The sequence below is a fragment of the Echiichthys vipera genome (assembly GCF_963691815.1).
Source record: "Echiichthys vipera genome assembly, chromosome: X".
Classification (NCBI taxonomy): Eukaryota; Metazoa; Chordata; class Actinopteri; order Perciformes; family Trachinidae; genus Echiichthys; species Echiichthys vipera.
In genome coordinates, this window is record NC_139825.1 from 18,970,789 (window position 1) to 18,986,400 (window position 15,612).

Genomic DNA, 15,612 nt, shown 5'->3' on the forward strand with positions numbered 1-15,612 from the left:
ATATGAATCCAACATTTCAAATGAGGACCATAATCAAACTTATTGCTTGACAGGGCGGATCTAGGATTACAATGTTCCCCCCTGTCCCTTCCTTTTCGGAGCAGCCATGTCTTCTGGAGAGGGAAGCCTTTTTAACTTTGTTTATTTGCACACCACTGTATGTTCTGCCAGGCTTAACAACAGCCACTGCTGCAGTCGAGTTATAATACCGCCCAGAGACTCGACAAGGCCAAAAAACAGCAGCCAGTCAACTGTTTTTTAATTTTGAATGACTCTTCAGTTATTTACTTTTATGTTCACTGTCAAAATCATTACTAGCATGTGGAGAATGGTGCTACTGTGTCTGAATGACAAAACTAATTATTATTATAAGAGCAAGTGAATGGACAATATACAGCACAATAAAGGGTTGGTGGATCAGTACCAACTGACTCTAACAATGTTGAAAATAACAAAGGGAGCGATGATGGCGCAGTCATCCTAACAAATGTGCATTATTCTGAGAATTGTTAGGATCCTGTCACCCACAAATAACTCTGCCATACAGGAGAAGGGGGTGTAAAGTGCATGTGGCTGGTGAGAGTGTGTGTGTCATTTAATCTGTGACAATTGTGTGCAGTTCTTCTTGCACAGAACAGAGTGTAATAGGTCTTGAATGCTTTTGTGAACATTTTATAGGTAGCCATGATTTCTTTAAAACAAAAAACTTACTCTCAGAGATAGCCTGGCCTCTCTCTCTCTCTCTCTCTCTCTCTCTCTCTCTCTCTCTCTCTCTCTCTCTCTCTCTCTCTCTCTCTCTCTCTCTCTCTCTCTCTCTCTCTCTCTCTCTCTCTCTCTCTCTCTCTCTCTTGTGGTGTTAGTGTGTTCTTAAGTGTCTCCCCTCCCTAGTTCAGAGTCAATGAGGCTGTGTATCGGAGACTGGCACAGCTGGTGGGAACAGGAGAGTAACATCTGGACTCTCGCACTCTTGGTGCCATTGTTAATAAGAGGCTGGTGGGGAGTGGAGGGGAGTAGAGGAGACAGCTCTCCAGCGTCAATGAACCTCCCTGTCTCTCACTAGAACTTGTCACTGCAACTCACACTTGATGCCTAACAAATGTTTCCACAAAAGAACCTCCAGCATCACAGTTTTAAACAGGAACAGCTTAATAGGCCTAATTTTTGGCCACACAAGTGCCTCTAGGAATGGCAATGTCAGTGAGTTGGTTTGTCCGCCACTTTTGTCCAGATGCCCTAGGTATGAGTTGTAATAACTTTAGGTATCCCTTAACTGTGATTTTACATTGTTCAGTACTCTGGTTTAAGACAAAATACCTTTACATTCCTGTCCATTTGTTCACAAATATATAAATATGATGTAAAATGGGATCAATGTCAGCTTAGGGCTTTTTTCATACCTTTAAAGATACTGCATCAATAATTAACCAAGTATTTTTGCTAATGAATCTTGGTTCAATGCAACATTTTCCTCTCTAATAACCCGTAGCTGTTTTCCCCGCAGCTATGAGGGCAAACCAGTTCAAGGCAAACTTTTATTTTTAAAAGAGAGAAAATTTCTGGCAATGAAAAGGCTAAATAGACACTGGACATTGCATTCCTTTTATAATGCACTGGCATTTGATCTAGGACAAGAGTGAAAGTTCGGTCTGTCATCATTTTATCCAGTGGGGTGAACAGTCTACACAAACACATTAAGGTTGCCATTAGTTTCATCTGATCACCTTGGGCAACAGGGAGGGGATGGACAGCTTGGCAGAGCAAGGGCCCTACACAAATATACAGCTGTGCATTTATACATGGTGCTGTGTCAGATGGGTATTTCAAACAGAGGACTTTTAAATGAGGCAAGAGTAAGTGAGGAGGGTGAGGTGACTGTAAAAAAAAGCTATGGGGCGAGAGCTTTCCATCTTTCTGCTGCCGCGACAAATATGCCTGCACATCTTTTTGCATTGTCTCCGCTCCCTGCTTTGTCAGCGAACGGCTATAGAAACATTTTGGCAGGCTGCTCTTTGTTTTCATTTTCACAAAAGAGAGAGAGAGAGAGAGAGAGAGAGAGAGAGAGAGAGAGGGAGAGGTAAAGAGATGTCATGGCTTTCAGCGGCATTTGAGAAACGGATGATAAAGGGGAGGAGTGAGGAGATGGTTGAAGGGAGGTGGAAGGAAGGCAGAAAAGAAAGAAAGACGGGAGGGCATAAAGGGTGAGAAGGGGGAGAGAGGGGAAAGGTAGGAAGAGGAGAAGAACTGGTGGGAAGTGCAAAGCCAGGGGGATGTATAATGAAGTAAATCAGGTAAGGTGGCATAAAAGGTACAACAGACAAGGGACTGGTTAGATTGGGGTGACAAGTTGTGGGTGAGGCACAAAGTAGGAGAATCAATAGGAGGAGGAGGGGGCAGGTGTACGTGTAGGGGAGGTGCAGCCTGCCACTCTGGTCCCCAGCTCCAATCTAAACAGCGGGAGGAAGCTGTAAATCAGACTAATGCAGCCAAGCTGTAATTCAGACCAGCAGGGCCATGGCGCTGGTGCGGGGACCCTGAACGGCAGGAGTTTACAAAATGCCGCCGCAAGGCTTTAATCAGTGCAACGATCCGAATATACCGTCTCCCCCAATCAGCAGGCTTCCTGTCAGTCACACACGACTAAATCTGACCAATCAGGCTCTGCGAAGGTTCCAGACGGGCTGGCTGGGCTCTGGGCTTCTGCCAAACAAGAGAATTACTCATCTAAAGTGGAAAGGTGGAATGGGCCTTTAATTCAGAGCATAGAGGGATGAGGTGATAGATTTGTCAAAGGTTGGACATAAAAGACTGTGGGATCATGTTCTACAATGGTTCATCAGAAACATATGGGGGAAAGATGAGAGACACAGGGGAGCTGTGGAGAGAGGTTTAATCATATTCATCAGACTGGAGTTTCTACAAGTTTAGGTACTAAAACTGTGCCACATATGTCATATGTGAGCTCTTACACCACTAAATCTCTCATTAAATACATTTAAGAATTACAAAAATAACATAAAGGCCTTGTTGTTAGTTCAGTCTGCCAGTGTGTTTTCTAAACTTAATCATGATCACATCTGTTTGCTGCCAAATAAAACAAATTTCCATCCATCTCCAGTCTGTCTCTGCTTCTCTGTGTCTCAAACAGATCTGCTGTTGGCACTCAAACACCTCCCTAATTACAATTATAAGGCCCAAGGGACCGGTAAAATTCCTGCCAGCAGCAATGACTTACAATAAAATAACTGAGACGAGAAATAGCATCAAACTAATCGTTAAAACATAATTTGAACTCCCAACATGTAAAACAGGCAGACAAACTTTCAAATCACTCTTTACTAGAAGCTGATTATCATACCTGTATTTTACTCAAAGAGGAAGGAGGGCAATGCATTAACTTAAAAGTGAGTGGAAATGCAAATTAAGTCCACTTTATCATCAGGCATTCAAACAGACCCTTTCAACTTGGCAATCCATAATATTTCAGCTTTGATGCTCAGGAAATGCCCACAGCTTGATGGTAACGCGGAGCTGGATTCTGTAGTAGCAGGACTAGTGTGACTGGCTGGGCTACACACACACTGTGCATGTTAAAACCACATGCAGCGTCTTGGCAGCAAAGACGCTACAGCAGCAGCCAATCAATAAAACCTTGTTACGCTAATTGCAAGATCATAATCTCTGTTCCTACTTCTGCTGAATATCCAAACAGTCACTCCATTAGCCGAATTATTCCCTCTTGCAATTTCTCCATCCCCCCCACCAGCTTCCATTTCCTCCTCGTGTTCTTTTTTTGTGTGACATATTTCTCTCTAACAGCAGTTCTGTTAAATGAATTCATAAGTCAGGGAGAAAGACATCAAAGCAAAGCATTGTCAAGGTAAAGTGCTGATGAAGTATACTGTTTCTTTCACTTTGCTGCGGAGCTACACTATGAGAAGGCATCTCTGCAGTGTATTATCATTGATCACATCACTCTGTACTGTTCTGTTTAGTATTTGCAAGAGAAATCCCACTTCAGGTGAAGGTCCATTCATAATAGAAAGAAGCTCTCTACTTGGTGTTTTTCTACTTTCCACTGTGGAGATTTCATGTTAGTGTGGCTCTTTTGGTGCTCGTGGGTCAGATCAAACCTCTGTGAAGACCCCTGAACAAGCCGAAGCTTCTTGACGTTGGTTACTCTTTTCTACATTGTTGCTACGACAATGGTCAGTGGCCACAGGGGCAGACAAAGAGCTTGTTGATACCAAGACCAGGGTCTGTGACCTTGTCATTGAATCACTAACACTTTGTCACTCCGCTGGGGGGTGGAAAGAGACTGGGAGAAACACTACAGATATCTAAGCTGGGTCAGACTATGATGCTCATGGGAACATCAATATGACGATGCCACTGACCCCGTTTCCTTGTGACTCATCACGAGAACATATCCATCTAAGCATCTCAATACATGATGCAGTTGGCAGAGTTACTCAACTGGGCCATACTTCTGTGCTATATGAATGTACCTTATGTAAAGAAAAAAGGATTTATATAGGTGAGCCAGATTAAATAGAGCGATTACATGCAAAAACTGAAGTGAGAGACAGCCGAGCAGCGAGACATACTTTCACAGTTTGGAGGCGGAACCGCTGACCCAAATGCATTTAAATTCAATTCGGGGGTAAGACAGAAAAAGAGAAACAGAGTGAGTAAACGAGAAGAATAGGTTGAGAATGGAAGGAAGAGAGATAGAGAAGTAAAATGAGATAATAGAGCAGCAAGCAGAGAAAAGCGAGCTTGAGGCAGTATGATTTGTTTTTATTTAAGATGGAATATATTGACAATAATACAGCTACTGTATATGCTGTACAACACATTTCTTCAGGAATGAAACTAGTTAATAAAAAATTATCCCTGCAGCTGTCTTATCCCTCGGTTACTTTCACCAAGTCAATTTTAATCTCAGCACAAACAAAACAAGCATAAACACATTTACAGTCAAACACCTAATCCAATTGTATAGAATATGAACTATATACTAATTGCCATAGTACACTTGTTTTGCCATTAGCATGCACTTTACCAATTTGTATTAAACACATATGCTAATAGACGTCAATAAAACTGCAGCTGTGTTCCAAATCGATCTACATACTTAATTTGAGTATGCAGAGTCGTGTGTTCACACTGGAAAAGTGACAAAACAGTGTATAATCAAAACAGTCAGCATACATACTAAAAAAAAATGCATTAAGAAAATTACAACTGCTCACAGCTGGAAAAAGTTCATGTTAATAGTGGATGGTTAAGCTCAAGAAACATCTTTGAACACTAAATATGTGGAGGAAACATTTTGCTGCCTCTCTGTTAAGTTTAATTGGCAGTTGAATTCTAAAGTTGACTTCTTATTGACGGCACAAGTACAGTTACTGTACATGTACAGTAACTGCAGGAACAGTATAAGGATTAGTATATAGTATACATTATACTTCATATAATAAATATGTAGCATGGAGTCAATTATAATTCACACAGTTTTAATACTTACTAACTGCTAAATCTTCCAAAATCTTCCTCGAGCTGTTTCAGCCCCATCCACAATTTGTGCATTGTGGAACAATAGTGTATCAACAGCACCCTCACAGATGAAGCATTTTTATTCTGCATACTGACGTTTGTGAGTAAACCTTTCTGGTATAAACGCACAACATACTTTAATTCTACTTAGAGCAGATTAGCAGAGGAAATAAATCAGGCTGAATTTCAAATCTATGCTCAAAATGGACTTTTAGAGCACCCCCTTCCCTGATTTCAACAAATTCTTGTTTAAATAGTGTTTATGGGTTTTTCTATTATAATTTTTATTTGTTAGTGCTATTTTAATGTGAAGTGTTGTTAAGTGCTATTTAATAAGATACAATTAGTATGTAGTGTATAATTAGGAAAGAGCTAAAGAGCGCTAGATAACTGACTTTTTCCAATTTTTCCATCTCTATGTTTTGTTGTCAGAGTTTGTGTCCACCCCTAAGGCCCTCCCTGATTCAAGCTGTCAGAGGGAAGGAGAGGCTAAAGTTGGTGAAGCGGAGAATAGAGCAAGGCACATGTCAAATATGAGGGGATCTTGAGTAAACAAAGTATAACACAGAGCAAAGCAAAATCGTCTTTCATCCCATCACTGTGTTTCATGCTATTTCTCTCTCTTGCTTCCTTGATCCCCACCTTTCTCTCCCTTTCTCTCTCTGTCTATCTTCCATGCCACATTTGCGATGGTTTATCTGTCCCTCAGTAATTCAGCAAAGAACATTGTGCAAATCAGCACAACTTGTAATCAGTCAATCAGCACTGCAGTAAAAGTACATGTGCTGAATCAAAATGGGCGATTAAAGCATTGGTTCTAAAGATGTTTTTAGACAGCCAAGTACCAGCATGAGAACTGTGTCAGCTAGCAGCACTATCCCGCTGAACATCCCTTTGTAACATATTTGTTGTCAGAGTTCTCTAAATAAACTTAGGGAAGCATGAACAAGAAGCAGCACAAGCAGCTATGCCTCTCATTCTGGGCCTTCAGCCACACTTTAACAGATCAGAGCATTAAGAAATTAAGCAAAACAGCAAATGCAACAGAAAACACAGAACTACTGTAGCTTATGGGTCGGTTCTAATAATTGCAATTGACAGGGACAAATTCCCTGCTCCCCTGTGTATGTCAGATGGGCTTATTCCCAAACTCCACAAATCTCCCTGTCCAAACACAACCATATGGTCTCCCAGTTGTTCACAACCAGCTGTGCTACAGTGTATCTTGCATGGTTGCCATGTAGTGTAGAAGAGCGTTGACTCTTTTCTAACTTAATAAATCCTTTGCAATGAGGCCAAAACTCACTCAGAGTGAAGCAGCGTTCTCAGCTTGGCTTTTACCAAAGTGAAAATTGTGTGCACAGAGGATGATTGCATAATTGGAATAAAGTGAATTTAAATTTTATGATGGCAGTTAGCTTAATGGTTGACATCTCACAGAAAGAAGCACTTTCATTACAGAATTTGGATATTTTTGCTGGTTTAGGTTCTCTGGTTTCCTCCTACTGTACTTAGCAAAAATGCAATTATACACAATGCATGCTGGGATAGACTCCAACTTCGACAAATACATATAATATAAAATAAATAAAAAAGATTTTTTAAGAAAGTGATCAGAAATAATCAAAATAACTTTCATTGCAGAGTTTATCTGCGAATGAATTGGGATTTATTGTAATTTTAAAGTGTTACTATTGACTCTGTATGTGTGTATTATATTTGGTTTTGATGGTGTTTTTGTAATACTGTAACTGTTTTACAGTCTTTACTGTATGTAGTGTAAGTTAAAAATGTGTTGACAGTATGTACATTTTAATATGGACCTCAGAAAAAGTAGCTATTGCAAATGTTACAACTAATGGGGATCAAAATGAACAATAAATAATAGAAACAGGGATATTTTGTAGTGATTCCACTGTATTTAGACGAGAAGAAATGCCTTTATCTTTATTCCACAGTCCAGTGACCATGAACAATCCTTCAGGGAATATTTCCCCTGTGGAGTGCAGAATGCATTGGATTTTTTTTTTTCTGTCACATCTGTTAGCATAAAACATGGGTGAACTAATTGAAATATTTTTGAGAGCTTTCAGTCCAAATGCTTTCAGTAGATGCCATATAACTGTGGTTGTTTCAGTACCAACAATGTGTCGTCCATCCTAACAAACTTGAACAATGGTGGAATGAAAATGGCTCCCGACAACCTGATCATGGGAACAGAAGAAATAAGAGGGAAAGAGCAGGTATTCCATTAGAGGCAATTTTGAACTCACCTGGTTTGGTGGGAGGAACTCGTGGTTGTTTTCATTCATGTACATGTTGTCACCATCAAACTGTAGAAAAAGAAAGAGGCAGAGATAGAGAGAGAGAGAACAGTTAGGCAAAGACCGACACATCACAAAAGGGACAGAAACCTCAAATTTTCCGTCAGTTAGTAGAGACACAGAAACAGTGTAACACAGCAGCCTAATGACTGTGAGTCCTCGGCTTATAGACCTCGATGCTCTGGTGGATGTCGTAATTACAGTTCATTAGAGACACGTATAATTAGGCCCTGTCAAAGCTTGTGTAACTCACACTCTTCGTCTCAGCTTGCCGACAGCCTGCAACTCTGTGTGTAAGTGCACGCACATCTAACTGCTGTGATTCCATGGGTGTCACTGGGCGACAAGGTGCAGCAAAGTGATAATCAGGGTACTGAGAGCGCAACACTTGCAGCCAACGGCCGTGTAGTTAGTCAGTCAAATGAAATCAAAGGCAAAATTAACGTTATCAAACGACATATGACAGGTAAGTCAGCACTGGAGTTGACCCAGAAATTGACTTGCTGTTCTGCGCTTTTCGCTTCAAGGAATTTCCGGGGACCTACTTTCTGTGTTCACTTTCAGATTCAAGTTTTCAAGATGATATCTAAAGAATTGACATTTATTGGAAAGCTGTAGGAGGTTCATGCTCCTCGCTCTGGTCAACATCATTTGTGCTGTAGTGCGGGTTTTCAGAAACATCTCCAGAAGGGAGGCGGTGTTCATTATAACGCCCATCAATTATAACAGAGGAGGACAAAGAGGCATATCTCAGAAAACAGTCACAGATGATCCTAGATCCTAGATAACAAGAGAAACAACATAGTCATCCCGTATGTGGCTGGGGTATCAGAGAAACTCAGGAGGATCTTCAACAAACACTGCATCCCTGTGTATTTCAAACCCAGTAACACACTCAGACAGAGACTAGTACATCCCAAGGACAGAACACCACACACCCACAAAAGCAATCTGGTTTATTCTGTCCATTGCAACGAGGAATGCAAAGATCTTTACATTGGAGAAACAAAACAACCACTGCATGAACGCATGGCCCAACACAGGAGAGCTAACTCCTCAGGCCTGGACTCCACTGTCCACTTACATCTCAAGGAGAAAGCCTGCTCCTTTGATGACAACAATGTCCACATCCTGGACAGAGAGGACAGGTGGTTTGAAGGAGGAGTAAAAGAAGCCATCTATGCAAAAGTAGAGAAACCATCGCTAAACAGAGGAGGAGGTCTGAGATACCACTTATCTCCAATTTATAATGCTGCCCTTTAATCCCTTCCTAGGAGATTCAACAATCTAACCTCAAAGAACAACTGTTCACAAATGGCCTCCTGTGACCCCAACGAATGTCGTTCAGACTCAATAGAGCACTAACAAAGTCGAAACCTACTTCCCACCAACCACTGTCACTCTAACGACGGTCGTTGGCACTTGGAGCACAAAGGGTTCCAGTGACATCATCGGCCTTGTGAGAGGTTAAATACCTGGATCTCCACACCAGTTAGTTGGACCAGTCCCAGCCTGGTCAGATGCGTACATGAACTGATGAAGCCTCTTGGATGAGAGGTGAAACGTCATCCCTGACAAATAACCAAGTCCAGTTGCTTTTGACTGAAATTGCTTTGAGGATAACAATAACCTGGACGAATGAGAACATTCACAGGCTTAGTCACAGATGATGTTGCCCACTAAGACAATCATCCTAACAATCAGTAATATGGCCGACCAATCACAAATTAGCATTTATACTGTAGCAACACTCCAAACCAGCAACCCAGTTAGTGACCGAGACTAAACAGAGGTGAGAACAGTCTTTGGCGCTTTTGCACTTTGCCAAAGAAATGAGGACAGGGTGACCTTGCTTAACAAAACTCAGAAACATAGAGCTGAAGAAGCCTAAAGGGGAGGCAAAGCTGGAGAAAAGGTGGCGGTTTGGGGTTATGGGGATGAAAGTGTACCCCTGAGCTAATGATGGAGTGGGTAAATATCATGTACTGTGTATGTGAAAGTAAGTTCAGTTGTAAAGATGTTGTAGTAATGTAGGGGTAGAGAGAGAGATAAATAAATAAATAGAGAGAGCGTGATGTGAGAGAAATAGTCGGGAAGGAGGAGGAGGGTTGTAGCAGCAGTAGTGGCGATAGAGCCTGTGGTTGTTCTGGCTGTAGTGTGATTAACACTGGGGTCACAGCCAGGGGCCGCAGCTTGAAACACACAGGCATATAAACATGAACACTAGTGTACACACACACACACACACACACACACACACACACACACACACACACACACACACACACACACACACACACACACACACGCACACACACTCCCAGAGGCCTTCCCTGCTTCTCTGTCTGACACTATTTGGCACCAGCAATTTATGAGGAAACAAAACACACCTCAAGACAGCTAGTAGCTGAGATGAATTACCGCTGCTACTGTAAGGTCAAGTAACAGGATGGATATGTGCCTACAGTAACTTACTAGGGAGGTTTCTCAAACTGTGGACCGGCACCAAAAATGGGCCACAACACTTTTTACAGTCAAGTTTCAACTTGTGTATTAAGCCATGTGTTCCAGGGAGTAAATCTGCTGTACTGTAGTTGTTCAGCCATTCACTATAAATGCTTTTTGGGGGAATTCTTTAAAAAACTGTTCCATTCAGATTACTTCTTTATTATTGACTTTTCTTGGATTTTTGTTTCTTTCTGTATCTTTTACAAAGCACCAAACAAACTACAGGACAAAGACAATTATTTGCAGCATTATTCAATTTGAAACCCCACTTCCAATTCCACGTTATTATTCAGACTCTGATGGAGCTGTTACTTCTAGTGCATTGATGATTTCTGCCTGATAGCAGTTAGTTTGCAGGAGTAATAATCATTGTATTTTGCAATGAAAATGAAATCACTTGCTTTATTGCTCCTGTAAAAATGAATTTTACATGCTATCCTAATCACATCGTGCTAGAAGTGACAGTATCTTGGAATAGATTATTTTCACACCTGAAAATCAGTTGTCAATGAGCAGAACAGGCCAAGTAGAAAACACTTATACAGAATATCAAAGAGCAAACTTTGGTGCTCCCGGAGCACAATGTGAAGGAATCAGCAGCCTATGGTCCATATCCCCTGATATCAGACCATATCAGGGGAAGGTAAATATCATTATTTCCTGCCTCTTTGTGGTTAGTAGCTGGTCAGTTAAGGTAAGTGTGCTGTACTCATGCTACAGTAAAGATAAGAGAGGACTGTGGCTAACAATCTCTCTTTAATAAGCTTAATAATCCTTCTTAAATGTGAAGTACGTTAAAAGAAATATGGCAATATTTCTGAAAACATTTTTCTGGGGAAATCAAAAAGTTGTATTTTTAAAGGGTTAACAGGTTATGGGTTGGCAGCATTCTTTGGCCAGGTGCCGTGATTTGAGTTTTAGTCTTTATGCTAAGCTAAGTTAACCTTACTCTCTCCAGATGAACTTTGTTCCTCCTTGCTTCACTCATACTCCATAGGAAAGGGATTTCAGGACGCTGGGCCTTATCAAAAATCCTTGCATATGATTGGATAAACCACTTGTCCGTCATCTTTATTGACGTGCTACTTCAAACACTCACATCGAAACCAACCCGTGACGCTGATGAGAGCGACGCAGGGAAAAGCCAAACCCGGTCGGGAGAAGGGAAAAACATTGTCCCCACCAAGAAAAGCCTTGAGAGCCGTTCTCTGGTGTTTTTTTAAAGAAGAAATATTAGCTGAATTGGACAACACCGATTAATTAGCAGCATAGATGTTGAAGCCTGCTTCCTCGATGTGATTACCATTGTTGTCTGAATCACAACAGTCTCTCCTCTGCTACATCACATCTATAAAAACCCCGCCCCCGTCCTATGGAGCGATCCCAGATGATTGAGTGGACCTAGGTGCAGTCAAGGCGAAACAAAATTCATCTGGCGACAGTCAGGTTAAAGCTAAGCTAATTAAGGGCAAGCTTTTGTCTAAACTTAGTTGTTGTTTTTTTTACTTTAGTTTTATGTTTCCTGCTTTTGCCATATCCACTCTCATGTCATTTCAGACTCCGCCACTCCCTCCTGCTCTTCATTGGCTGCTGATTCCATTCACCTGGCCTGCCCCACCTCCACACTAACTTGCTCCTCATCAGCGAATCAGCCCTTAAGTATGTGTTCCAGTTCATTCCTTTAGTTCTTTGCCAGATAGTCCAGTGTGTTGGCCTAGTGTGTCAGTCTCTGGTATTCTGATCCTGATTCTACCTGTTTGTGTTTTGACCTGCCTTTTTGGACTTTGGACTTTCCCTTTTCCCTACCCTTAACTTTATCTGTTTCCCACTCTGATTGACCACCTAGTTTGGCCTCTGCTTGCTTATAAAACTCTGTTTCTGCACCTGAACTGTTTTTGTTTTGAGCTATTGGGTTCTTGCCTGCCATTTTGTGAATCCTGATAGCTGTTCAGTCAAGTTGTCAAATTGCTTGCGCCCCAAAACATTTTATTCAGTTCTTAATATCTATGAATTATTTAACCAGCTAAATTATATCATACTGTACTTTATAGTACTGATTCCACATTACTTATGGGACATTTTGACAGAGCGAAGTTGAATAATTGTTATAAAAGGTGTTTCTTTTGTGTTAAAAAAGTCACACTGTAAACTGAAAGTTAACCATATCCAATCATACATCCAGAAGTGACCCTAAACACCTACCTTGAGTGAGACTGATTTGGCCTCTGAGCTAAAGGTTAATTTCATCTGGGGTCTGGTGCTCTGATGGTCATTTCACATTTTGAACAGACAGGATGACAAAAGCTCTGAAATGTTGGGAAATAATGTCAAAACCTGGACATACAACGCACATGTAAAGATTTATGATAACAAAATACAATTATTTAATACACTACAGCAAAAATGCCCTAGTAACAAATTATTAATGGATGGGGCTTTAGAGCAGTGGTCTGGGAAAGCTGGTCTGCATGCCAAGTGGCGGTTGTAAGAAATCACATATAAATGTGTGCATATAAAATCTTACACTCGTGTAATCTGACTCATATTACGTAGATCTTTTTTTTTTTTTTACAGAAGTCATACCATGCTCAGTGTGAATGTACGAGCTGTTGATATATGAGAAAAAGGAAGGTTTGTAAGGGAAGGGCGAGCTTGTCGTGTCTTTCTCTGTTTGCTTTCCTGAGGCTTTGAGGTCATTAATCATAGCGGTCAAATCTACAGCAAAACAATTGAGCAAAAGGAAAACACAGACAGAGAGAGAGAGAGAGAGAGAGAGAGAGAGAGAGAGAGAGAGAGAGAGGGATAGAGGGTGAAGGTGAGACAGGTGGAAAGCTACAGTGAGATATAGGATAGGAGAGTTATGTCAAGCGAGGAAACGAAGGAGAGAAATGTTTGAGGTGGATTGAGGCTTGAGAAGGAAAAGGGACAAGTGCAGCCAATACAACTGACGCACTTGACACCAGACTCCTGTTTGCATAGCAGAAATGCAAATACATGTGAGGGAGAGAATGGGAGGGAGAAAATAAAGTGGGAGAGATGCTATGAATAGCACTGTGTTTGGGTAAAGCCAAACCAATGGCAGTTGGATGCAGGAAGTGCACCACAGTCAGAGGTTATAAAACAACTGTTGACTAGAACACAACATATCAGAAATGTAGCTTTCCAGAGTCTTCAGACAAGGACTCACATCTAACTTGGCATTTCAAAACATACAATTTCATCTATCCCTAAAAAATAAGTTTCCCTTACAAAATTATGTCACCTAAGCTTTCTGAAAAGTTGATTAAGGATCAAATTGGTACTCTCAATGACAGTGAAGAAACTGGGTAATTTTACTTTTTAACTGTCTTTTCACTTGTGTGTATTACATCTGGTTTGTGTTTTTAATGCTGCATATGAATTTTTGTTCACCATGAATAACAGTTAACATCAGTCCATAGGGCCAGAAAAATCCCTGTACAAAAACCTTGTAACACCCAAGTATCTGTAAATTACATATTTCATGGTTTAAATACTCACTGCTCTTTTTTACAAGTTAACATCATAACTATATATATTAAAAAACCTGTTAAAATAATAATTCCATATTTATTTGCACTTTCCACTTATCTGCCAATACTGGGTACTGACTGGACATCACTGATCTATTTTTCCCAAATGAACAATCTGTTTAACCTCACAAAGTGGAACTTGCTGGGATAAGTAAGACATTATCACGCAACATGGATGCTATGACACTAAACTTTGAATCTGTGACTGATGTATGTGTAACATATATAACAAAAACAGTGGATTTTACAGTTACATCATCAAATTAACTGGGCTTAATGTGAATCAGTCAGCCACTCACTGAGGGCAGAAAGGGGGCGGTGCAGCCCTACTTGCACAAACCTTTTCAGATCAGTTTTGTACCAATTCTATTCCCATTTTGACAGTTAGTTTGCATTCTGTGCTACAACGTTGCTAACCTGCATTGATCTACAAGAGATACTTTTCTCATAAGGTTGCTGTGAGCCAAAGTGTGCTTTACTGTATGTACTGAATACCAAATCCCAAAACCAGTAACTGTGGCCAGGGATGTTTTAGATTTAAAGAAAGATGAGGCAGGAGAGATGGAGAGAACAGGATTTAAACCATCCTTCTAGTCTGTTTTCATGGTTACAGTGTGCTCCCTAGTTTTTCACCCCAGCGTAACTAATCGCATGTCAGTCAATGCGCCGATGGAAAGAGGCAGCAGTCAAAATACCTGTGTCAGGACTGTGGTCATTAGAGCATTCAGTGACTCGCTGGCACACACACACACACACACACACACACAGATGATCGCATATGTCTCAATGCACACACACACACACACACACACACACACACACACACGCGCGCACACACACACACGCACACACACACACACACACACACACACACACACACACACACACACACACACACACACACACGCACGCACACACACATGCATACAGACATAACCAAAGCATGGGGGATGGTGTGGTGTAGCGCAGATATGGATTGCCTGTGTTTATGTGTGTATATCTCTACCGCTGCATGTGTATTTCACCTTTATGTGTTCCTTATGCATGTTTGCTTGCTGTATAGACAACTTAAGTTCTTGGCTCTGAATGTGTGAGCACATTGCGTGCGTGCCGATGTGTTTGTGTAATGTATCCTGTCCAATAATACACACATTGATCCCAGCGAGATAAAGATAACAACGTTAGACCTTCCATAATATTTATATTCCCATAACAGACCTGCTCAGCCACGCCCAGTCATATAACTCCATGCAGATGAAATATGGTCTTCATTAACTTTAAACCTCAACACACAGAAACTAGTGAGGAAAAACAGAATTGCCCTTCTTTCTCGACTGAAAGAGCACGAAATGAATTGGAGCAGCGAGATTTTTTATATTACCATGACAAATACGGTGAAATGGGGAGGCGAGAGAGAGAAGGGAGAGATAGCAGGAGAGGGAGAGAGACAAAGATGACAACAGACAGAAAAGGGCAGATCAGACAGAAAGAAAGACCAAACTGTGTAAAAAAAAACAAAAAACACATCAGCTCAATTTGTGCTCCACTGTAAGCTGTGAGCTGAGAGGAGAAATAAAATAAGGGATTTAGGTGGGAATCATGTTAAACCATGCAAGTGAATGAGTCCCCAGAGAAGAGTGTTCCCTCTCCCGCTTATGATGGACTTAATTGCC

At 41.1% G+C, this 15,612-nt stretch overlaps 1 protein-coding gene across 1 annotated transcript in view; it reads right to left on the minus strand.

The window, feature by feature from the left end:
- The window catches only part of tox2 (TOX high mobility group box family member 2), a 95,597-nt gene that overhangs the window by 37,185 nt on the left and 42,800 nt on the right, over positions 1–15,612 (minus strand). The window contains exon 3 of the mRNA XM_083938439.1: positions 7,830–7,889. Within this exon, the coding sequence (XP_083794565.1) occupies positions 7,830–7,889 (60 nt within the window). The remainder of the gene's footprint in view (positions 1–7,829; positions 7,890–15,612) is intronic.